At 44.3% G+C, this 23,817-nt stretch overlaps 1 protein-coding gene and 1 long non-coding RNA gene across 3 annotated transcripts in view; one reads left to right on the top strand and one right to left on the bottom strand.

Annotated features, from left to right (window-relative positions):
• Positions 1-23,817, top strand: part of LOC125979973 (poly [ADP-ribose] polymerase tankyrase-1) — a 26,673-nt gene continuing 2,856 nt past the window's right edge. Inside the window, exons 1-23 of one of the 2 annotated variants that reach the window (XM_049738901.2) lie at positions 1-550; positions 839-954; positions 1,229-1,337; positions 5,192-5,287; positions 12,154-12,190; positions 13,407-13,482; positions 16,199-16,293; positions 16,683-16,749; positions 16,818-17,004; positions 17,095-17,216; positions 17,302-17,393; positions 17,471-17,549; positions 17,710-17,881; positions 17,994-18,073; positions 18,181-18,326; positions 18,424-18,589; positions 20,200-20,419; positions 20,965-21,074; positions 21,543-21,731; positions 21,822-21,902; positions 22,160-22,349; positions 22,424-22,503; positions 23,656-23,776. In XM_049738901.2, coding sequence (XP_049594858.1) covers positions 97-550; positions 839-954; positions 1,229-1,337; positions 5,192-5,287; positions 12,154-12,190; positions 13,407-13,482; positions 16,199-16,293; positions 16,683-16,749; positions 16,818-17,004; positions 17,095-17,216; positions 17,302-17,393; positions 17,471-17,549; positions 17,710-17,881; positions 17,994-18,073; positions 18,181-18,326; positions 18,424-18,589; positions 20,200-20,419; positions 20,965-21,074; positions 21,543-21,731; positions 21,822-21,902; positions 22,160-22,349; positions 22,424-22,503; positions 23,656-23,776 — 3,085 coding nt within the window. In that variant the 5' untranslated portion in view covers positions 1-96. Of the gene's footprint in view, positions 551-838; positions 955-1,228; positions 1,338-5,191; positions 5,288-11,749; positions 11,955-12,153; positions 12,191-13,406; positions 13,483-16,198; positions 16,294-16,682; positions 16,750-16,817; positions 17,005-17,094; positions 17,217-17,301; positions 17,394-17,470; positions 17,550-17,709; positions 17,882-17,993; positions 18,074-18,180; positions 18,327-18,423; positions 18,590-20,199; positions 20,420-20,964; positions 21,075-21,542; positions 21,732-21,821; positions 21,903-22,159; positions 22,350-22,423; positions 22,504-23,655; positions 23,777-23,817 lie in introns of those variants that run through there. The other variant, XM_049738902.2, reaches the window with a different exon arrangement.
• LOC125979980 (uncharacterized) lies at positions 2,033-7,227 on the bottom strand. Its single transcript, XR_007485516.1, has 3 exons — positions 7,065-7,227; positions 5,846-5,891; positions 2,033-2,076 (listed from the first exon to the last, which is right to left on the bottom strand). It is a non-coding gene; the product is annotated as an uncharacterized lncRNA (long non-coding RNA).

The raw sequence follows: 23,817 nt of genomic DNA on the forward strand, positions 1-23,817 counted from the left end.
AAACAACAACCGGAAGTTTGGGTTCCCTCAACAGGAAGTTGTCACCGGAAGTTGTCATCGGCGTTTGTTGCTACAGGGGATTGTTGTGTTGTGAAAATGGCGACGCCTCGTCGCTCCCCTCATATTCTTTCTTCCCCACCCCGAGTCTCCTCACTCCCGATCACCCCATCGGGCTCGCCCCCGACCCCGTCTGACGATGCCGTGCTTCTCCCTCGCGAAGCTGCCGCGGATGGTGAAGTTTCCCCGGCCTCACCCACAACAACAAGCAGCCCCCCAGCTTTGGCCCTCAACAGCGGCGCTAGCAGCATCGCTAGCTCGCCGACCACCACGGAGGGCAGCGGGACGAGTGCAGCATCGACGCCCGACACGGGTGACGGTAACGCGGGCAGCGGTGCCTGTGGCTTCGCCGGTCCGAACGGAGCGTTCAGGGAGCTGTTCGAAGCTTGTCGGAATGGAGACGTTGTCAGGGTGAAAAAGCTGGTGGACACAGCGAATGTGAACGCTAAAGATATGGCTGGACGCAAATCTACACCTTTGCACTTTGCTGCAGGTAATCGCCATGACATTTGTCAAATTGGTTCTCCCGAACGACGCAAAGACCTTGTCAGCACAATAACTCTCGCTTTTTACCCCAAAATGCATATTTTTTCTGTGGAAAAGATTTTCATCAATTAAAGTGGGTGTCAACAACAATGACATCTTCGCTTTTTACAGCCCGGTCCGGAATAGTGGGGGTCCACCCTGTAGTGCATACATGCTCCAATACAACATTTTCAGATTAAGCACAAGTACTTTCTGCTCTTTCTGCATGTTTTGACATTCCCTCACGTCTTGACAGGTTTTGGGCGGAAAGATGTGGTTGACCACCTGCTTCAGACCGGTGCCAATGTCCACGCCAGGGATGACGGTGGCCTGATACCACTACACAATGCATGCTCCTTTGGCCACTCCGAGGTGAGAACTAATACATTTGTCATTTTTTCTGATTCATATGAAAATATTTGTAATTGTCATATCATTTAAAATAAAAATCCAGCCACTGTCTTTGCCGCTTGTAGCCAAACATTTTTGGCTTGGATTTCATGATACGACAAAGGATCTACAGTGGTGTCTTGTAATACCACGTGAGTCCTCCAGAGGGCATAAAACACCTTTTGGGGAGCTGGTTTCTCCATTTCTTGCATTTAGCTATGGTAATGGTGAGTAAAGAATCCTCTATTGCTCTCAGGTGGTGTCCTTGCTGCTGTGTCAGGGCGCTGAGCCGAATGCCCGGGACAACTGGAACTACACGCCTTTACACGAGGCAGCAATCAAGGGCAAGATTGACGTCTGCATAGGTAAGAGAAGTCCCGTGTTTTGAATTGTTTGATTGAAAGATGACGTAGAGGCCAGAAAGCAAGCAAAGCCCATTTATCTTCATTTGTGCGCCATTGATAAAAACGACTCATAATTGTAGCCAACCTTTAATATTCTGTTTATGCTCAGAAGTGGAAGCACACAGTAATCATCTGCAATGAGCCGCATGCTGCGAGCTATTATTTTTTTTCCAGTAAAAAAATAGATGCAAGTAAGGCATAATTGGCAATTATTGCACCACTGTTTATTACAGAGCGTGGCAACATTGCACTTTGAAGCTGCGCGAGATTGTATTTAGGATCCTAATATAAACAGCTTGATACGTTTTAGTAATCGCAAATGATGCTTTGTGTCACCTTGCTCCCGCTGCCATTTGGGGCAATAACATCAGTGGACTGTCTGGCCTTGACTCTCCGAGCACCAGCAGGGCTGAGTTGAATGCAGAGCAAGCCGACTGCCTTCAGTCTTGGGGGGGGAAAAAAAGTAGAAGCTTTTTTTTAGATTGCTTGATAAGTATTTAAGTGCAGTGATTGCAATGGTATTTCAAGCGTACAACAAGGTAAACGTGTTCAGTGATCTCTTTGTAATATTTGCATCACGAGTGCATTAACCTCTGTAAAAAAAAAAAAAAACACAGTGCCTCTGGAGTTTTACAGCATTGAATTTGAGTGCTTAGTTCTCATCTCGCTTTTGTTGCGGCTGGTTCTTGTAGAGCAAGTGCTGCAAGAAAGCAAATTAAAAATCTGCATAATTAATCCTGTACTGTTTTCCAAACAAGTGATATAATGACGTTATACATAAAGTTTGTCTCACCAAAAAATTGTGAGATTTAGATTTTATGGAGTCTATTCATTTTCTATTGTGCATGTTTTTATTTGGAACACTGGTGAGTTGGAATGGGCATTTAAACACAGATGGTGGAGTAACGCATGTAGACAGACAATATAACGATACTCACAAGCATATATTTTTTTATCCTTTACAAAAAATAACTAATACCGTTAGATATTGTAGAGCACAGGTGTCAAACTCAAGGCTCGGGGTTGGTGTTAGGGTTTAGTGTTGGGGTTAGTGTTGGGGTTAGGGTTTGGGTTATATTGGGGTTTGGTTAGGGTTTGTCATAATGGCCCTCAGAAAGAAGCAATGCGGTCCGTGAAAAAAAGTTTGACACCCCTGTTGTAGAGTGTTATTTATGTTATCAGAAACGCCTGGAACGAATGAACGTGAATTTCGTTCATTTCAATATGAAAAGATTTTTTGAGATACACATAATCCATGGTTGCAAGATTATCTTTTTTTTTTTTTCCATGTCTTGATTTTATTCTGAGCAGAGCTGCTGCCAAAATGTCATAGTGCCAGGTTAGAGATTTGGCGGCGCGCTGACGTCCAAATCAACTTTGGAGTCTTCTGACGGACTGTCTGCCCTCCTCTGCGAGGTTCAGACAACTTGAGCGTGGAATTAATCTCCTTCTTAGCCCAGCAACTCATCAAGAGCAAGGTCACATTTGTCAGAAAAAGATATTGGGAAAACCTCAAGTATGACTGACAAATGATTTTTCTTTCATTCGGGTTGTGATATTGCTGCTAGCAAAATGTGTGTTTTTTTTTTTAGCTGATTTACTAAAATCTTTATAAAGGGACCCAGACTTGTCTGCTGGGATAGTCTCCAGCAAATATAATGAGGACAAGCACAATAGAAAATAGATGGTTGGACTTTATGATTGATGAATCACTGCGGATGCAGCCAATGTTCTGCGGGTATCAATGTGTGTTTGAGTGGGATGAGCCAAAATGATATTTTTTGTCGAGAGGTGAGTGGGTGTCGGATTGGTGTGCGTCAGTGGCTGGGCAGAGGAAAACACACACACATGCATGCCTGGATGCTTCTTTGCTGCAGCTGAGCTTGATAAGTTGGCATGTGTGTGTTTGTGTGTGTGTGTCTGTGCATGCACTGGTTTGGCATACACGCTTGTCAAAGGCTGCACGCTTTGGGAGCTTCTCAGCAGTCACAACAGTGGCAAGCGGCTGAGGCCCCGAGCAGTGGCGATATCGACTTTAGCGCTGTGGCGAAATACCGAGCTCAGCTTTTTAAGATTATAAATGTCATTTATGAAGCGAAAGCAACGTTAGTCGATCGGAATGTCTCGTGCAAATATTGCCTCACCAAGTCATCCCAATCGGATTGACCATTTAATCGGTTGAAAATGGATTGATATTTCATCATCTTATTTCTTAATGATTGAGACTGGGACAATAGCGTGAATGGCTTTTGTTACCATGACGACAAGGAGCAGAGCCAGGAGTGGCTGCTCTTAGCTAATGCGCCAAATTTTCAGATATTAAATGTAATGATGGAAGTTAAAGAACCAAAATAAATTGGTCAGAACTTAAATAATTCATTTTAATTCGATTTTCATGAATTTACTTCAGTGTTGTAAAGGTTAGCACATTGGTACGCCCATATTAAGACTTCCTGATTTTTCATTTTCTTTCCCTCTGCTATCGCTACAGCATTAATGGAAACAAGACGACTCTCGTTTTTTGTACATGGCTTCAGGCATGAAGTCAACAAACATTTCTCGAGTTATTATGGGTTTCTTTCATGAGTTCCCATTGTTGCAGATAAATTCCCCAATCATCCTTTTCACGCCCGTAGGAAGCAGCCGTCAAATGTTTTGCAACCCCTCCGATGATGTCGGCACGCTGCCGAAGAACATTTAGCGAGCCGTTAATTATAGCAACGTGCTCAACATGCAATTTAAAACCCTGACACATTTAATGACGCACTAAACTGACTCCGAGTAAACAACCACTGCAGAAAGTCGGGCAAGGAATGAGAAAAGCGTGTTGACGGCTTTCATCGCCACTTCTGGCGTCAAACTTCTTAGCGTTCTGCTGCGAAGAATAATGAATATGATGCGTTACAGAGTTTGCAGCCTAGCTTGCGGCTTAAAAAATAACTAATTATACATGAAATTAATCAATATGTGACTTTACAGGCCTATTTTCATTTTTAAAATCCAAATGAGGCATCTCGACCATTTTGTGACTTCTTCGATTCAAGGAGCTTGATCTTCTGTTTTGCATCACGGTTGCAGACCCCGACATATTTGATTATATACATTGGCTCGTGTTAATCTTATAAAATTCATCACAATGGGCACAATGCCTAATGCTTTCGTTCTGAAAATCATCTTGGACATGCATCCCCATAGCCAAACAACTCTTGGGCTTGTTTTGCTCTCTCTCCAGTCTTCTCTCCCATCCTCTGACTTGCCGCCCCCCCCCCCCCCCCCCCCCCCTCCACCCCCACCTCTTTCATCTTTTTCTCCGCTGCATCTCTCACACCGCCAGCGAGAGCCAGAGTCTCTCCACTCGCGCTGCCTCATCACCGCCGCCACCTCGATTAGTTGTAGCTGCGCGCTTTCTTCCGCCGGACTCGGTTTTTTCTTTAGTTTCCTTCCTCTCCCCCCCTGGTCTATGCAAGTGCGATGCGTTCTGGAGGTGGTCACGTAGCCGCTTTGTTTGGTCCGTCGTTTGCGTGGCGGCGTGCCGTAGCCTTGCCCTCGCCGCTCTTGTGGCGGCATGTCTGTTTACATCGGCGGCATGGCTCGCAGGACGGGGCCAGCCGGGGGCAGGAGAGGCAGCAGCGCTAGCAACAGAGGAGGGGAGAGATGCGAAGCGGCGGGGAGAGTTCGGGAGCAGCGGGCTGGTCCGGGGAGAGCCGTGTTCGGATACGGTTCAGGGGGAGGACTGGGTCGGAGCGTGTGTCAGGGAGTTTGCATGTCGGTCCAGGAGCTGAGCTACTGTCTGTGTCTGCCCTGTTGTTGCACAGTTCTACTGCAGCACGGAGCCGACCCAAACATCCGCAACACGGACGGAAAATCCGCTTTGGACCTGGCTGAACCCTCCGCCAAGGCTGTGCTCACAGGTCGGTGCCTCTTGAACTTCCATGTTGAATTGTGTTCTTCTCATGTTGTGGATGACTAAAATCCAATGTCCATTCTTGTGGACAATTTATTTTCCTGGAGAACTCGGCCAAAAAGTAGATTTATACACCCAGATTTAAAAAAAATGAACAATCGATTGGTGTGACGATTAATTGATTTAGCTTCTTTGTGTCGAGTCAAAATAAAATCTGTTTTTACTTTGGGAAACAATGATCAACATTTTTGTCCGTTGTACGTTATGGACAAAAACACGTTTTGTTAATTTGATTAATCGGCAAAATATTCAACAGATTCATCCGTTATTAAAAGCTCTAAAAAAATTATTTCAAAGGTTTGTGTGTACTGAATGCGTCGCCAAATTTTCGTTCCTTGTTTGTTATGAGCAGGCCAAGATGCCAAATTTAAAAAAAAAAGTACACATTTGCATTTTTGTTCAGCGCTTATGTTGTTGTTTAACCGTACCACGTTTTATTTAAAAAAAAAAACTAGAATCGTCGTATAGATGAAAGTAGACTCGTTGGCCTTCAAAGTCGTTTCACCTTTAATCCGAAAGGCTTCGCCAGCTCTGAAGTGAACTCCCATGACCTGGATGACAGAGAATCAACAAAGACGTGTTCATTTCAAATTCTCTCCTCTCCTCACTTTTATCACCCTGGAAACAAATTCAGGGGCGCCGTATCAATTTTGTCTCCCTCACCTCAATGTTAACACCGGCTTACATCATCAATTCCCCTCGTCGGGCTCCCCTGCTTAATGAGATCAATTTTGATACACGGGCGTTCTGTCAAAACCTTGAGGGGACTGCAGTAGACACACTTGACCAAAGCCAGATGAGAATTCTAGTTGGGGGGGGGGTGCAACATTAATATTTCCTTGGCTATATTCCTTGTGGTGCGACTCCCAGTGAAATTAGATTCTGCGCACATTCGCTGCTTTCGCACTTTGCATTTATTTATGAGTCTTCTAGCTTACAGTGAGGCAGACAAAGGTCGTAGCTCATCAGTGACCCGCTGAACCGTGGTTTATTTTTAAAAAAAGGACTACAGACTCCATCTGGCTCTATCCAAGCCTCTATAATCTGAAAAAAGCGATTCATTTACATAAAAGAGAGAACTGTAATCGACCCTTTTCAAGGCAAGGCAATTTACCTTGGGTGCTGTAATGACCATTCTTAATGAGGACTCATTAAGCCATGTCACAGGACCATCATGCATTATACACCTTGCAGAAATGGAGATTTAATTGGACCTATTACTTAGTCTCCCGATATTTGTTTTGCCTACTGTGAAAATAATTGAATGGCAAATTGTAAGATGCGATACTTCCAGAAGAACCACGTGTGTCCCAAAAAAAATAAAAAAATCTCACGATTTACTGTCGACCGCCACGACCAGAGTAAATTTTGCGCCACCCCCGGGATATGTTTGAACAGATTACAAACAGTGTGAGAAATTGAACGAAATACTCTCAGCAAATCTGTTAATTGAAAAACACCATGAAATGGCTCACGCATCAGCACGTCCACACAGTCAGTCGTTTTTTATCAAACACAAAAAGATGATTGCAGGGGACTCAACTCCAGTTGCACTTTATTTTATCCGGCTAATGTTTTCCAGCTCGACTTAGTCAAGTGACTCATTCACCTCCAGCAGGCTTTGTAACACCGACTTCCCAAGATGCGCTTTTTTTTTTTTTTCACAGCCACCATCCACACATTGCTCTTTCTTCTCTTATCTAATTTTCAAAACGCATAAATACCTCGAGGGCCAGCGGTGGATTTTGGCTCGTCGTCATGGCAACAAGTCGAGGTGGGCACTCACCGTTGACACAGTGACGCCCGCTTTTAGAGCCTTGAATTGAATCCGTCGCCGCCAAGATTCAAAGCGAAGTCCACCGCTCAGGGTAAAACATTTGCTAAGCGAGCCACGGTTTGACTTGCTGTCAATTTGGACTTAAAAAAAAAAAAAAAAAAACGTGTAAAACAGACTTTTCGACAAGACTTTTGAGGTCGCCCTTCATCATTCTATTCTCTTCGTGTGATGTTGCAGTTCTACTGGCAGCCCGGTTAGCCGCGCAGCACGACGCTAGCACCTCCGTAATTCACAGTCGGAGCTGGTCATTGTGGCGAAAGAAGTCAACATACGCTCCATCTGATCGTTAGTAAACATTCCTCGGTCCATTTCCTCAGATGCAGACCTCGCACTAACCTGAAGGGGTCAGTGTTGCAACCCCCAGTTCATCATGGCTGCATTCTCAGTATCTTTTCAGTTCTTGACTGGCCGGTACTTGGAATAGTTACGACCAACTGAGCTAATTTCCTTTTTTTTTTTTTTATGAGCCCGATCGATGGGAAGTTTTAATGATGTTGATAAATCCACCGTCTTCAACTGTGCTGTGTTGGTTAATCCAGTGACGAATATTCCAATTTTCAAACGAAGCAGATGGCTAGCAAATTTACATTAGAACCAATCAGACGGTACCGGCAGATTTAAAAAAATATTTACCTTTTTAATCAATTTAAATGTAAAAATGAGCTGAGAGAATGTGGTTGCACAAGTGTGCACACCCTTTTAAAAGTGTTGCATTCAGGATGAACCAATCAAATTGAAATTCAAAAGGTACCCAATATTTAATGAGCTTCTGATTCACCTCAAGTAAAGTTCAGATGTTCTAATATGTTTTTCCCTGACATTCTTGTAGTGACATCTTAAACCGAGGGAGCTTATTTCTCAAAGGAGACGGGGACATATGATTTTCTAAGGCAATTTTGCTACGCCAAGATGGCGCTGATAGACTCCTGCCCCAAAAGACTCGAGTGCTGTCATAAAAGGTCAAAGGTGTTTTTTATTTTATTTTTTTTAAAGTCACATTACAAAAAACTTGAAATGATTTTTCTTACAGGGGTGTGCAGACTTTGTCACCACTATACAAGTTTCTACAGTGACAAACCGCACCAGATTTTTTTTTTCCCCCTCCGCCCCTCCCCTCCCTGTCTTTTATGTTCTACCTTTTGTGATTTAGAGGTTTTCATCTCTGCCGCAGGCTAGCACAGACAGCTTTCAGCTTCTGTCAGTGGTGAGGACAGCTTATATTGACCCATAAATTAGTTCGATGGCTCTGTCACAACTAAAGTGCGTCGCCAAATGACACACTCGCGACTCGAATGCAAAGACAGGGTGTTTTTAACGACTTTCCTAAAAGCTGATCATTAAGAAAGCGGAAAGCAATTTCTTTTGGAAGGCTGAATAGACATCTTTGTCAAAATATTTGCTACCCCCCCCTCCAAATTCAAACCGCTCTGCTCCATTTGTCGGGAATACGTCGGCAGTTTTTGTTACGAGAAGTTCTAAAGCACCTTGAGGCAAGCGCTCTCTTTCACAAAGCAAATGAGGGGATGTAAAGTTTGGGGAGCAAAGCTTATTAGCGATGCATTGAACTCACAATTGAAGTCCTCTCTGTTGCAGTTCAGTAAAACAAGTCTATTTTTTTTTTTTTTTTGCACGACTTCTCCTAAATAGTCTATCGAGTATCCAAGAACACATTAGATGCAACTAAAGGATGAGATTTGTAGCTCTTTTAGAAGATAAATACAAAAATTAAATACAAAATTAATATAAACAATATGGATATAAATACATAAAATTAATATAAATAGATAAAAAAATATATCAAATGAATATAAATAAATACGAAAAATTGATATTGCCAGAATTAATCCAAATAAAATAAAAAATATTATCCATGGGCTGTGGAATGCTTAAATGTTTGCTTCTCAATTCACGGCGGAAATCTCATTTTAACCATCCTTAATCTCAGCATCATAAATGAAGATTTACTCTCCTCTTGAACAAGCCTCTGGAATGGAAGTAATAAAGCAGACAAACACACGAGCAAAGCCAGTCCATTAACGATATTAATTACCTCTGATTGGTATTCGTGGATGAGCTTCTTCAGGGTCTCCCAGATCAATTCTTCACTGTGGACACCAGAAGTACATTACCGGTTCTGCTCAGCTCACATTATAGTCATTTTTTTTTTTTTGTCTTTAGATTAAATTTATAATTATAATCGATAAATAAATTTAAATTAGGGGATTTAAATACTACTTCAAATGTAAAGGACTTTTTAGGGCTGGACTTTTGGAAAGGCCTTTTTGCTCAGTTTTAGGTCAGAAAGTGTGAGGCAATAACAGTGTGACATTTGGAACATTCCGCTACTGGTAGACTTGAAGATTAAAGGTCACACAATCCTCATAGGTCCAGACAACAAACGTTCATTTTTATTCGGGATTTTTTAATTTACTTATCCCACTTAAGCAGTCGTATCCGCTGATTATTATTTTCATTGTGATTAAAAAATATATATATATTTTTCCACCAGGGCACAGGCGAGTTAACTGGCATCATTAAAAAAGGTCAGGTCTTGTTTTCTGAACTGCAAAGCAAACTAACGGGCTGCAATGAATACTTCATGAGCCAGGAGAGATAAGAGCTTGGAGGACATTTGCATCTGTGGGGCACCATGGGCTAAGAAGTCAGACTTTTTGGATTATTGAGATGCAGCGTGGAGATGGGAAAACAGGAACCGGCGAATATGTAGTCAAGAGCCAAAGGTGGATGATGTCATCAAGATAAAATGTCGTCAATCGGATAACAACAATAGTAGCAAAAGTGAATTCCTACTCGCATCCTTCTTCACCTAATCAGTGACACGCTCATTGATTATCATAGTGACCGCTATTCGATTAGTCTCCAGTGATGAATGCGTTGGAGCTCGTTTCCGTTCACGCTCACTCCGGCGCTCGCACCTCAGGATCAATACATTATTCGGATTTGTTGCCTTTTTAATCCAAGACATGATGAAATACCTGCGAAGCAAAGCCGCGTATGTAAAGATGCCGCTCGTCCACGTTGCCTCACTTCCCCGTTTTAGCGCATTCCTCGCGGCTGAAATTGCCTCGTTTTCCACATGGATGCTCGGCTCCGCAACACCCCTGTGAGTCACTGAAGGCAAGCGGCCACTCTGCAGTAGGCTGACAGGATTTGATTAATGGACTAAATCAAAACGGGAGGAAAAAGCAGCGGCTAATTTCGTGCACACCAAAATGGAAAAAATGAAAGCAAATTCAATTAGCATCTCAACGCTAAATCTGCTAATGTGTGATGTTCAGAAAAAAAGTTTTTCATATTATCCACCTTTTGCCATTCATACTGTAAAACAAAATAAGCTTCCTGTTAGCACTTTATGTTCAGTTCAAACTCATTCCCTCCCATTGACGGCTTTTCGAGTCAAAGGCTAAAGTCAGCGAATGATGGCTTCCAAACTATGTCATCTCATTGACTTTCTTGATCTCTTTCTCTCCGTTCATTTCCTTTTTTGTATTCATAGTTTTTCAATTTCTTCTCTGGCTTCCTCTTTCTCCCCGTCACAGTGTTCCGCCCTCGCCGGGCTAACACCAATTATACTGTGTCAAATCCATGCATGTCAGCTTCCAGATCCCTAATCATCTCTTCTCTCTTTCATCTGCAAATCCTTTGTTCCCCTCCCACCTCCCTCTTTCCCTTCTCGGTAACCTCGCGCCTCTGCTTTCCACCTTACCCCGCCCGCCCGCCCGTCCGTCGACTACATAAAGCTCATCCTCCTCGTTGTCTTCTCCGTCACATTTGCGTCTCTTTAATTCGCTTTTTCCGTTTTGTACTTTGTTCTGCAAAGATGCAGGAGATTGTTTCCTCGAGGCAGTGTTTCAATAAGGTCACCCGAGTTAAGGTCCAGTTTGAAATTGTTAGCATGTAAAATTTAGATGGCGGTGCCTCTGACTGGTGGAAATTAAGATCATCAAAAAGTTCATTAAAAAAAAAAAAACATCTAGGATGAGAAAATGTTTCCTTTAACCAGTAGGTGGCGCTGTCACTGTGATGAAAAATAAGTTGGTAGTTGTTTTCAGGCTTGGATTCTCATCAAATGAGTGAAATTCCGATTTGATCATCCGGGTCGAGTTTCAGCAGTTTCTACTGTTCATATCAAAAGTTTATATTGAATCTTTTACTCAAGCTGCCATTTTTTTTTTGTTTTTTGTTTTCCATATATATTTGTGGCTTCTATTCAAATCCCCAATTTATGCTCATGCCTTTTAGTGCTCTGTTCATTTCTAATTGCTGCCAATGCATAATGTAATAGTCAGCCAGAGCGGGCGAGCCATTTGCTTCACATACAAATGAAGCAAGTGCTGCTGCGGATTCCCATGCAGCACATATGAGATGTCGATTATGTTTTGACCGTCTGGGGGGGGGGGGGGGGGGGGTATGGCTACGAACGCGCACGGGTTGGAGAGAGAGTAAGCGAGGTAGGGGGAGGGGTTTGTTTATCTCTGTTGTGTTTCCTGACGGTAACAGCGCCTCCAGAGCCCACGAGGGGAGGGGAGGGGGGGGGGGTGTTTGAGACAAAAGCAGGGAGACGGCGCCTGCGAAGGGGGGATGATGGAGCGCGATAATCGAGGGCGGTTAGCCATACCGCCGACGAAGGGGGACGCGAGGGATGGACGGATGGATAGCGGCAGAGCGTGTGTCAGCCGGCCGCTCCTCGCCTAAACAATGAACGCGCTGTGGTCGCTGCCGGCAACGCATCGTCACGGCAACCGGAGCCAGCGGGGTGCGCACTGAGCGGGAATGTGGAAGTCGCAAAAAAAGCCGGGGGGGAGATTGAGAAAGCGCCTTTTCTCCAGAGATAGATAGATCCTTCCTGTTTGTGTGCGTGTGTGTGTCTTTGTGTGCGTGTTCTTAGCATGTTCACCCGCGTCTGTGCGTTAGCGACCGGTCGACTGACACCATGATCTTCTGTAACCATCTAGGTGAATACAAGAAGGATGAGCTGCTGGAGGCAGCGAGGTGAGTACCAGATGCTCTTTTGTTTTTAGTTCCACTCCTCCTCCAACACCTTCCTCCTCTCCGCCTCCTCCAACTTTATGGCATCCTCGCTTCTTTCTCCTCTCTTTGACGCCCACCCTCACATCCCTTCACCCAGGTTGTACTTTCTTCCCCCGCTGTTCTCTGGTTTGTGCCCCTCCATCTTGTATCCAATTTATCCACAGCTAGTTTTATTTTGCGTTCTGCCTCTTTTGCCACCTTTTCTCGGGTATCCCGCTTATTGCCCCCCCTTTGTTTCATCATTGACTCACTGACTGGGGTCAGCAGGTCGTCTCAGGGTGTCATCCACACAGCTGATTTCTAACAGTTTTTCAGTGGAACTTTTTTTTTTATTACTTTAAATAGTTTGGGCAACGGAACTCCCACACATGGCTTATGGGATAACGTTTTTTTTTTTTTTTTGGGCGGCCCACGTATCATCGCTGCACAAGTGTTATATACCTCTTCAGTGGTACAGTCTGATATTAATTCTCAGACCAAATAGCTGTGCGGTTAAATAAATCATCATGACCACTATATGATAAATTTAGAACGAATGATGAATCGGACGTTTTGGATTTCTCTTGTGGGGGTGGTAGGATGTTGTAACTGAGCGAAAGAAGCAAGAGGTTGGCTAATACCTTTTGTTTCCAGACGATGAGAAGAGAGTGATTGGAAATTACAGTAGATGATCCTTGGTGGAAAGGTGGAGGTCGGTTTTTAGATTATAGAAACAAAAAAGACAAAGGATAAGGACACCCCAAAAAAAAAATGACAAGGTTAATCGAGCGAGACAGCAGTCATTTTCTTGACTTCTGACAGATTCTTCGTTCAGAGCTGTCTAAGGAATCCGAGTTCGATTGGTCGTTGCCATGGCAACTCTCCCCTCTGGTTATCCAATGCCAGGGCAGTAAGCCCACAAACCAGGAAATTCATCAGGAACATGAACATTATCTTCATTCTTCAAGGCTTGTCTTCTGAAGCAGCCTTTTTTTTTTTTTTTTTTTTTTCACACACACGCGCAAATCATGTAAGTCTGCAAATGAAAAATTCTTCCCTTCAGTCCTTCAGGCTTCTTATCTCATTGTTCGCCCCCCCCCCCCCCCCCTTGCACCCCTCCGTGCTCTCCCGCTGAGGTACAGCACTAATCCTCCACGGTGGCGGATGCTCTCTAATGTGTGCCCGTGTACGTTCGCAGGAGCGGGAACGAGGAGAAGCTAATGGCTCTGCTTACACCGCTTAACGTCAACTGCCACGCCAGTGACGGCCGCAAGGTAAGAACAAGTCTTTGCCACACGTGAAAAAAATACACCAAAAGCGGCGGCGGGGAAGTCATTAGGGTGACACGGCCATCCACCTGCTGTGTTCTTGCTTGCCGCCGGGCCTCCATAGCTTCAAATGAGCCAATTAGCGGTAAACTTTAGCAGGCTCCCGGGGATCATCTAAAATGTATATATTTTATAATATTAATTAATATTGAGATATTAATATTATTTCTCAAAATAAGGACCTTGAGAAAAAAAAAAGGCTTTGTTGATGTCACCTTTAATAAATCAAATCAAATAAACCGGCCAATATAAAGAATAAATAAAAGTCGGCTTTGTTTGGTTGCCCACCTGATTTTTTTTTTTTTGCTATGAACCTTGTTAGGCAAACCTTGAGGAACAGCCAGAGGGGACCGTTTTACTGAATGTCATATTGATGCCATAACAGCCCCAAGGAGCACTCGTCTATAATTACGGCTACTTTAGCGCTCCTCTTAATGTTCTTCTAAAGCCCGCTTGCATCATATCACCGTCTCACCTGTAATTGCGTGACAGCATGTCTGGCCGTCATCCTTCAGGACGTGTAGGGGGGGTCATCAGCTATATTAAATTCTACAAAACGGACCACTAAGTGAATCTGAAGCGCAATGACGCTGAAATCAACAACCGCCAAGCTTCAGCATGCAATCCGAATGGGTCCAGTCTAAGCCTGTTCGAAAATGACCCCGTGCGGCATTTTTAAAATTGCTCTGACTAAAAGCAGCCATGCACAGTAGATGGAATATATTTTCACGCCAGTACCATTTTATCCTTGTTATGGTCTTATGGGGGGGGGAAATTAACAGCTTGATGGGGATTACCCTCCACTGCTAACACAAATTACGGTGAAAATTCCTCCTTAACGTGACACTTGTCATTCTCTTCTCATGCCGTTTTGTGAGTTCTCTCTCACTGAAAAATGAAATTCCCCCCTCTAAAAACAAAAGTTACAGATTGACAGCCAGGTAGACAAAGAAAAAAATGTGCTGCTTGAAGACACGTTTAAACGCTTCTTAAGAGCGCCTCTTTCCGAAAGAGCCCCATGTTGACTGACAGCGTTCTTTGTTCTTTGTCGTGAAAAAAAAGCTCTCTGCATGTCAATCACTTTCAGAAAATTGTTTGAAAAAAGAAAAGCCAAGGTTTGAGTCGGTTGCTCTGATTGGCCTTGAAGTATTGTTTGGTTTGTTGGAATTTCTGCTGACATCAGGCTCCCTGATGTATTGTACTCTCACTTCCACGGCAAAATAAAATGGACCCGGTGATTGTTCACGCTCCAACATACCGCACTGTACATCATATGGCGGCGTTCTGGCAACTGGAAGAACAATGCCACGGCGCAACAGAGCAGGAAGTAACACTCCGTTTAAATAGTTTTGCCAACCACCATCTTGGAAATCTCACGCTTCCTTTTCAATGCTTCTGTAAGTCTTCATAATATGAACAGCAACAGAAAGGGCGGGGGGGGGGAAAAAAACAATTAGCATTTTTAACTCGGCTGTCGCTTAGTGTTGCCTTTATTTCCCTCGTCTTCCTCCACCCCTGACTACTCGCTCCGAAAGCTTTTAGATGATTAAAAACAACCAAGTCGAAGGGTCCTTTTTTATTGCCTTTGTTCTCTCGCGGTCCCACGACGCAAATTCGAAACCTACCTACCGGGTCTTGCATCGTAGCGACCGGCGGAAAAATATCTCTTCAAATCTCTCATCCAAAAACTTATTGACATTCTCTCATAGCATCCATTTTTATTTGGTGTTTCACAAATCCCCTTCGCTGGACGTTGCAAGATGAGTGCACATAATGTGTTCTCAGCATGCAGAGGAATTGTGTTAACAGCATGAGCCAGGCTGACCTTAACCTTGCCAACTTCATTATTGTGGTGGCACAAATGCTAAGCTTATATAAACTAAACACACATGCACACACACACCGGCGCAATCCCGCTCTTAAATAACCACTTCATGCATAACGAACATTCTGTTGCTACAATAAAAAATATATCATTTCGGATTAGTACGCTTCTAGTCACATATCGCCAACGTAAGATCGACTGACATGATGCAACAGCGTGTTACTGGTAGCTAACACGGAAAGATGTACTCGCTCGGAATCTGATTCAATCTCACACACATTTGTACATGCTTAGTCTACCAATAAGGTCGCGCACGCACACACATTGGCAATGACGCTGCATTTACAATGAGGGTGATGACTAATACGCCCTGCTTCCATCACGCCTCGCACGGAATCTCAGCTCTGCCTGAATATTGCTCAGCTCTAAGGCAACAAAAATCCAAATGCACACCTAGACAAAAAATGGACAAATTCCTTCCCCCCCCCATCTCCTCAGTTTTTCCGGTAGTTGTCCAGCTTTGGGGAAGAATGACTTTTAGTAAGACAAGACACTGAAGCGTCTCTTCGGATGTGCCCTCTTAAAGCATTTATTACCGCAGCTTTACATCACTTTTTACGGCCAAAGTCTCTTCTTTATCACCGCAGTCCGGTCGAAACGCGGAACAATCGCTTCCTCACTGCAGAGTTGTGACTTGACAAAACACTCGGCTGAGCGATGCTCCCCAAATCAGGATCACCCAGCCGTCCCGCACCAATGCACAGATGGCGGTTAACATTTGTCTCTTATTTACGCCCGAGCCTCCTCCTCACCTTGCCCTCTTTGTGTCCTCCCTAGTCCACTCCGCTCCACCTGGCGGCGGGATACAACCGGGTGAGGATAGTTCAACTGTTACTACAGCACGGCGCAGATGTTCACGCCAAGGACAAGGGGTAAGTGCAAAATCAGCCACTTGAAATTAAATTCGAACAAAAGTAAATAAAAACCAGCCTTGACACGTGCGTTAGTGTGACTTGAGAGCTTGCTTAAACTTTGCTGCTCTTTAATGAGCACTCTCAGACGACATTAATTTTAAGAGCCGATCTTATTACGCAGACACATTTGGTTAACTATGCTGAAAGTCATGGAATTTAAAAAGCCTTTAATTCCTTTTGGTTACTTTGATGACTCAGCTTATTTTAAAAATATTGCTGTATTTACTTTGCTGTGATTTTTTTAACTAATTTTTTTCCACAAATATTTTGAATCGGCGATGATTATATCTCAGAAATGCTGTAAAATATTTTTTACATTTCCACGATTTTCCTTTTGTGTGTTTTAGTGGTCTGGTCCCGCTACACAACGCCTGCTCCTACGGACACTATGAAGTTACTGAACTGCTGCTAAAGGTGACATGAGCAAAATGAGTCTTTCCAAAAATCTCACATTCTTCAAAACCCGCCTTATTTCCTTCCAGCACGGCGCCTGTGTCAACGCCATGGACCTGTGGCAGTTCACCCCGCTGCACGAGGCGGCATCCAAAAACCGGATTGAGGTTTGCTCCCTGCTGCTGAGCCACGGCGCCGACCCTACCCTGCTCAACTGTCACAGCAAGAGCTCCGTGGACATGGCGCCCACCCCTGAGCTCAAGGAGAGACTCTCGTGTGAGTGGACAACTTTTTTTTTTCTTTTGCAGCCCTCAGCAAGTCGTTTTTTTTTTTAATTCCGCTGACATGTTGACATTTTGTGTGTAGATGAGTTTAAGGGCCATTCGCTGCTTCAAGCCGCTCGGGAAGCTGACATGGCCAAGGCGAAGAGGAGTCTGGCATTGGAGATCATTAACTTCAAACACCCTCACACACACGAAACGGCGCTGGTAAGACGCAACCATTGCACGGCATGCGCTAAGCTAGACTTGCAGGGATTTTCATGTGTGTGTGTGTGTGTGTGTGTGTTCTCAGCATTGTGCTGTCGCATCGCCCCACCCTAAAAGGAGACAGGTGACGGAGTTGTTACTGAGAAAGGGAGCTAACGTTAATGAGAAGAATAAAGAGTAAGTGCAGAAAAATTAGTTGATGAAAGAATGTTTTTTTTGACTAATTGATTTTCACACCTTCTCCTTCTTCTTAGTTTTATGACACCCCTACATGTGGCTGCGGAGCGTGCTCATAATGATATTATGGAGGTGCTACAAAAACATGGCGCCAAGGTACATTGTCATTTTTCCTCGAGTTTTTCTTTTGTTTCTATCAATGGAATGAAATTCCTCTGTTCAATAAAAGCCACAAATTTTAAATTCGGTTCATTAGTGCTCACTCGTTTACAAAGATATCTGAGGATGTTCATGAAGGTTTCCTTTTCTTTGGCAGGTGAACGCTTTGGACACGCTGGGTCAAACAGCGTTGCACCGTGCGGCGCTGGCAGGCCATTTGCAGACCTGCCGTCTGTTGCTAGGATACGGGGCGGACGCCTCGCTGGTGTCGCTGCAGGGCTTCACCGCTGCTCAGATGGGAAATGAGGCTGTTCAGCAGATTCTCAACGGTAGGCCGGCCGCCTTGTGCTTTTGTTGACATGCCAAAAGGACATAAGCCCCAAGGTCGCCATTATTATTATTCGGTCACATTTTTCAAATGCGTTTTCTTCATCTTTGTAGAAAACGTCCCTGTCAGAAATTCCGATGTGGACTTCAGACTTCTCGAAGCTGCTAAAGCCGGAGACTTGGACACTGTCAAGGTTGTCAGATGATTTCATTTCTTAGCACGTAAAAACACAGTTTATGATTTGGACTAAAATCCTGATGTGTTTTAATATCTAACATATATTTTTTTCTCTCCCTGCAGTCATTGTGCACGGCTCAGAACGTGAACTGCCGAGACTTAGAAGGACGACACTCCACCCCGCTTCATTTTGCCGCCGGCTACAACAGAGTGCAGGTGGTGGAGTACCTGCTTCACCACGGGGCCGACGTGCACGCCAAGGACAAAGGGTCCGACATTTCGCCATCACCATTACAGATGTTGACCCTGATGCGATCATCACCGTAAATGAACAGAAGCTCAATAACGTGTCTCCTCCTTTGGCAGCGGCCTCGTTCCCCTCCATAACGCCTGCTCGTACGGTCACTACGAGGTAGCCGAGCTGCTGGTCAGACACGGCGCTTCGGTCAACGTGGCCGACCTGTGGAAATTCTCACCGCTGCACGAAGCTGCCGCCAAGGGCAAATATGAAATCTGCAAACTGCTGCTCAAGGTAGATTTAAAAGCTTAACCACACTAAAATGACACAATGATTAGGATTTACTAAGCCACTTCTTTGTTCAAGTGACCCATTTTTTTTTTTTCTCTCTCTTATGCGTCCCACTTTGATATTTAAAAAAAAAATACAATTTGGATCCCTGCCACTCAAACTGTTCAAGATTGTGAATCAAAATAAGAAAAAAAAAGAAAGACCTGTCATCAGTTTGACACCTCGCCGTTTCTTTCGCACCGTGCCATTTCTGACATTTCATCAATTCAAAAATGTCATTCCAAATGGCACACTGTTTGGCTTCTGCTCTCTGATCCAAGTCGGGGGGCAAACGATTGCGTAATACCTGGCAGTCAAATCAGTCCGAATGAGCAATGCAAACAAGTGTTGCAGTTTCTCTTTCGTGTTTTTTTTTTTTTTTTTTGTCGCTTTCATAATCACCGCCAGACAAGCTTACATCACCACTGCAACGCTGCCATATGGGGCTGCATAAATTATTAGAGCAAGAGACTTCAAGTACATGGAAAAAGTGTCACAACAGGAAATGTTGCGCCTCAAGACTTGTTGTTTTGGAAACACTTCGTTGTCCTTCAACGTAAAAAAAAATAAATAAATAAAAATAGGCGATACAATTGAATCATGTCCAATGTGGCGGCAGTTCACCACATGATTTTTTTATTTTTTTTTTCCCCCAAATGACATTCTTACACACACATCAGTTGCTTCATTTCCCTTAAGCCCCGGGATACACACACATTCACACGACCAAAGCTTGTGTGTTAATCCGCTTGACTCTGGATGTTCTCTCTCTGAGTTCAGCAGTCGGTTTTCTTTTGTCTCCTGTTTGTGCTGATTTTTTTTTTTGGGTGCAAAAGTTGTGCTCGGAAATAAATCCGCTTGCATCACCGCCAGTCCACTGCTCGAAATGCATTCGGGGATATCACACTATTGCGAAACCTGAAAAAGTTCCAAAATTATGAAATCTTATTTTGCTTGTCTGGAACTCAAATAAAGTCAGTAGAAGAGCTGCTAATGTTTGACTGGCAATTATATTCTAGTTGGAAAATGCTAGTACTGTTAGCTAAATGCTACAGTCATAGCATTTTTCCATATTGCCACTTGTCACTGAGGAAGTGTCCATGAAAAAGCACATTATTATTTTCTTGCCCTCTTTAAAATGACCTCAATGTTATTTTCTTCCCAGACACCGCCAATCGTTAAATCCATGATTGCGTCCCTGCCTGCTTTTTAAATGCAGCTCTTTATGTATTCCCCGGACGGAAGATCAATATCGTGCTAAATTAGCATAAAAGCACCACGTCCAAAGTGGGCCGAAAATATTGTAACAGACTGAAAACAAAAAAATATTCACATTTGGCAGCCAGACATGAATCCCCTCCAGGGGAGTAGTTCCATAACATCAGATTTAATGAGCAGATTTCAAAGTGCACATATAAATAAAACATAAAAGCATTATATAGGAGACATTTAGAATGAAGGAAATGTCTTCTCTCGCCATCCACGGATAATGTGCCGCCTTCTGTCCTGTCTCTTGCGGATAATCCTCGCCCTCATGTTTATTGCTCGACTCATATTTTCTATTCCACCCACAGCACGGCGCAGACCCTAGCAAAAAAAACAGAGATGGAAACACACCCCTGGACCTGGTGAAGGACGGCGACACGGACATCCAGGACCTCCTGAGAGGTGATGCCGCCTTGCTGGATGCAGCCAAGAAGGGCTGCTTGGCTAGAGTGCAGAAATTATGCAGCCCGGACAACATCAACTGTCGGGATACGCAAGGACGAAACTCCACCCCTTTGCATCTCGCAGGTAAACAGTGTACCTAATGTTGTGGCCGCTGGAAGGTAATGATAGTGTTGTCCTTTGGGCTAAAGCTTTTAGAAGAAATGCTCTCAGGGACGCACATAGACAATCAATGTCTAATCTCCAAGTAGGCTTGAGAATGCAGCGCTCTGTTACATCGCCTCCGAGGCGCACGCATTTGTAAATCCATATTTCATGCATGCTGGGGCTGATGAATTCAGCGATGTTGACTAAAACATGCTGAGCAAGAGAGAGGAGAATCTTAAGCGAGGCGACATTTTCTTCTACTGACGTCTCCTTGAAGATTACATTCTGGATTGACTTTTTATCTGGATACGTTCTCATCATTTGATATCTGAAGTTAGCCTGATTTTGGGCGCATTGGCATTTTCATGTGTGACAAGATCAAGTTTTAATTTAAGCATACACAGTTGCGATGGATTATTAAAAATAGAAATAAAGACACAAGTTTGGAGAAAACGAAGCCAAAGTTGCCGCTACAAAAATATTTGTAAACCTCAAACCTCTTTAACTCCCACTCTGCCGTCCAGCTGGCTACAACAACCTGGAAGTGGCCGAGTATCTGTTGGAGCACGGAGCCGACGTGAACGCGCAGGACAAAGGCGGTCTGATACCTTTGCACAACGCCGCCTCGTACGGGGTAAGACGCACAACAACACGAGTCACTTTTATCCCCAAAACCTAACATAACACGTGTTGTCGGAGAGACACACACAAACACTCGATTTAGCATCTCCCGCTGCTTCTCAGAGGGGGGCTTCGTTGCCTAGTTGGCGACAAGACACACGAGTGGGAAGAACAATGAAAAAGGGGGGGGGGGGGGGGATGAGAGGTGGGAATAGAAGCGTTATGATGAAGTTAATAATTCACAAGATTCTCGCTCCGAAGCAAAGCATATTGTGTTCATTTTATAGCTTCATCGCTGATTGTATTACAGCGCGCTCCCTTGACTTTTGAGTCAGAAGAAAACAGTAATGGCCACTGAAGTTAAAGCGTCAAATCACAGGAAAATATGAGCCAGTTCTGGACAAAGGAGTTAAAATTATTTCGTAGCTGCAGATTTTGTTTTTACGAGCCGCTTCTAATGTTCGCCCGTCGTATGTGCCAGCATGTGGACATCGCCGCCCTCCTCATCAAGTACAACACGTGCGTGAACGCCACCGACAAATGGGCCTTCACGCCGCTCCACGAGGCGGCGCAGAAGGGGCGGACGCAGCTCTGCGCTCTGCTTTTGGCCCACGGGGCCGATCCCACCATGAAGAACCAGGAAGGACAAACGCCGCTGGATTTGGCAACAGTATGAAACGTTCTTAAGCACAGTTTCCGATGAGTGTCAGAAAAGTTCCAGGACTGCTCGCTTAGAAGAAACTTTTTCTTTTCGTTGCAGGCCGATGACATCAGAGCGTTGCTGATCGATGCCATGCCACCCGACGCCTTGCCCAGCTGTCTGAAACCACAGGCCACAGTGGTTCGTGTTATCTTTGATCATAAGACAGACGCTTATTGATTTGAAATCATATTTGACGTCGCACAGGTATTGGCAAAAGATCAAATCTGTCCGTGCTTGTACCTCGACAGCACTCTGCCGGGTTTTTCGTACCTGCAAAAGTCAATTGAGTGTTACGCTCAAAGTAGTTTTGATTTTTTATTCAGATTTTTTTAGAATACACAAAAATATTCTGGAAATAAATAGCCACATGTTAATCACACAATTCCCATTTCCAGGTGAGTGCCAGTGTAGTAGCAGCAGGCGCCACAGGGGGCGTGGTTATCTCTCCCTCACCGTCGCCATCATCTTGCCTGTCGGCCGCCAGCAGCATCGATAACCTGTCCACGCCCCTCGGGGACATCACGGTGGGCGGGGCCACCGGGACGGCAGACGGAGCATCCGGCTCGGACAGGAAGGAAGGGGAGGGTACGTATATAAAGGGACACAAAGGGGGAGGGGCTTATCCATTGTGTTTCTGACACCACTCCTAAATTTTCCAGCGCTACTGGATATGACCATCAACCAGTTCTTAAAGAGTCTGGGACTGGAACACCTCCGAGAAATCTTCCAGAGAGAACAGGTAACGCAAAACTGGTTGAGGGAGGGAATGCAGTGGAGAAGGAAAAAAAAAAAAAAAAAAATGAAGGCCTTGTCAGCATCTGAAGAGAAGGCAAGCAGGGAGATGAAGAGAGAGCGAGAAGGAAGCAGACAGACCAAGGGGAAGAAAAAAAAGAGGCAGAAGACAAATTGAAAGTGACAGCTGGCTCAAGTCCAAGCAGCAAAGTCAGGAATGGATGCAAGATGCAGCCTGTGTGTTTCTCCTAATTCCCCTAAAGGGAAGCAAGTCTGCATTGATATTCTGAGCGGTGAGATGGAGGAGAGTGTTGTCTGTGTGTAGAGAGAAGAGATTTTTTTTTTTTGCGCGCAACATAAACAACCACTCACACTGTAGCTGTTCATTTTGTAGCTTTTCGAAACCACATTGATTCTTGCTTGACAGCTTGTTTACACCAAGTACATGCAAATATTTCAGGGCAAACTCATGTTTATTCCAGTACTCAAACATTTAATACCTCATGAAAAAATTTTGAATAGTGCCATCTAGAGGAGTCGGAAAAATACAACTGGTTCGTGAAGCATATTTGAAGCTTCATTTTCCCCATCAAGTAGAGGGGGTTGCGCCTCCCACAATGTATCCTGATGAACCAATTTAGCAATTTCTCTCAAAATACGATTCAAACTTTTACTTCGTTCAGCTGCCTTCGCATCAGACCGACTTTTTGCGTTTTTCTCGCCACACGCCGCTTCAATCCCGCAAACATCAATGACAACGACCCCAGAAGATAGTAGATTAAAGTTGCAATTGAAATTGGAGAGTGCACTCGCCTCCCCGCCGCTGAACAAACTCGCAAACTCCACCGCTATCGCTTTGATCAGTTGCTCCATGACCGCCGTGCATTCATTAACCTTTCCCGCGCACCGCGCTGAACCAACTCTCATGAATATTTGCCAGCCATTGTCTCTACAATGAGACTCCAATTATCTACCGCTTGCTTTCGATGAGTTCTTTGTGTGCCTGCTTGCTGTAAACAAAATAAATTGTCACTCGGTTGAATCGTAGCTCTTGCTCTTAACAGCGGATATTCTACTCGCATAATGTCGCTGTTGTGTATTTAAGATGTTAGCTTGTGTTTGTAGCTTTATACGTGAAAACAAAAATTCTTGTCTGCAGATCTCACTGGACGTGTTGGCAGACATGGGCCACGAGGAGCTAAAGGAGATCGGAATCAACGCCTACGGGCACAGACACAAACTCATCAAGGGCATCGAGCGGCTGCTGGGAGGTCAGCAAGGTGAGACAAACATCTACAGGTGCTCATTTGAAGTGCTTTAG

This window comes from Syngnathus scovelli, chromosome 13 (assembly GCF_024217435.2).
Source record: "Syngnathus scovelli strain Florida chromosome 13, RoL_Ssco_1.2, whole genome shotgun sequence".
In the NCBI taxonomy this organism is placed as follows: domain Eukaryota; kingdom Metazoa; phylum Chordata; class Actinopteri; order Syngnathiformes; family Syngnathidae; genus Syngnathus; species Syngnathus scovelli.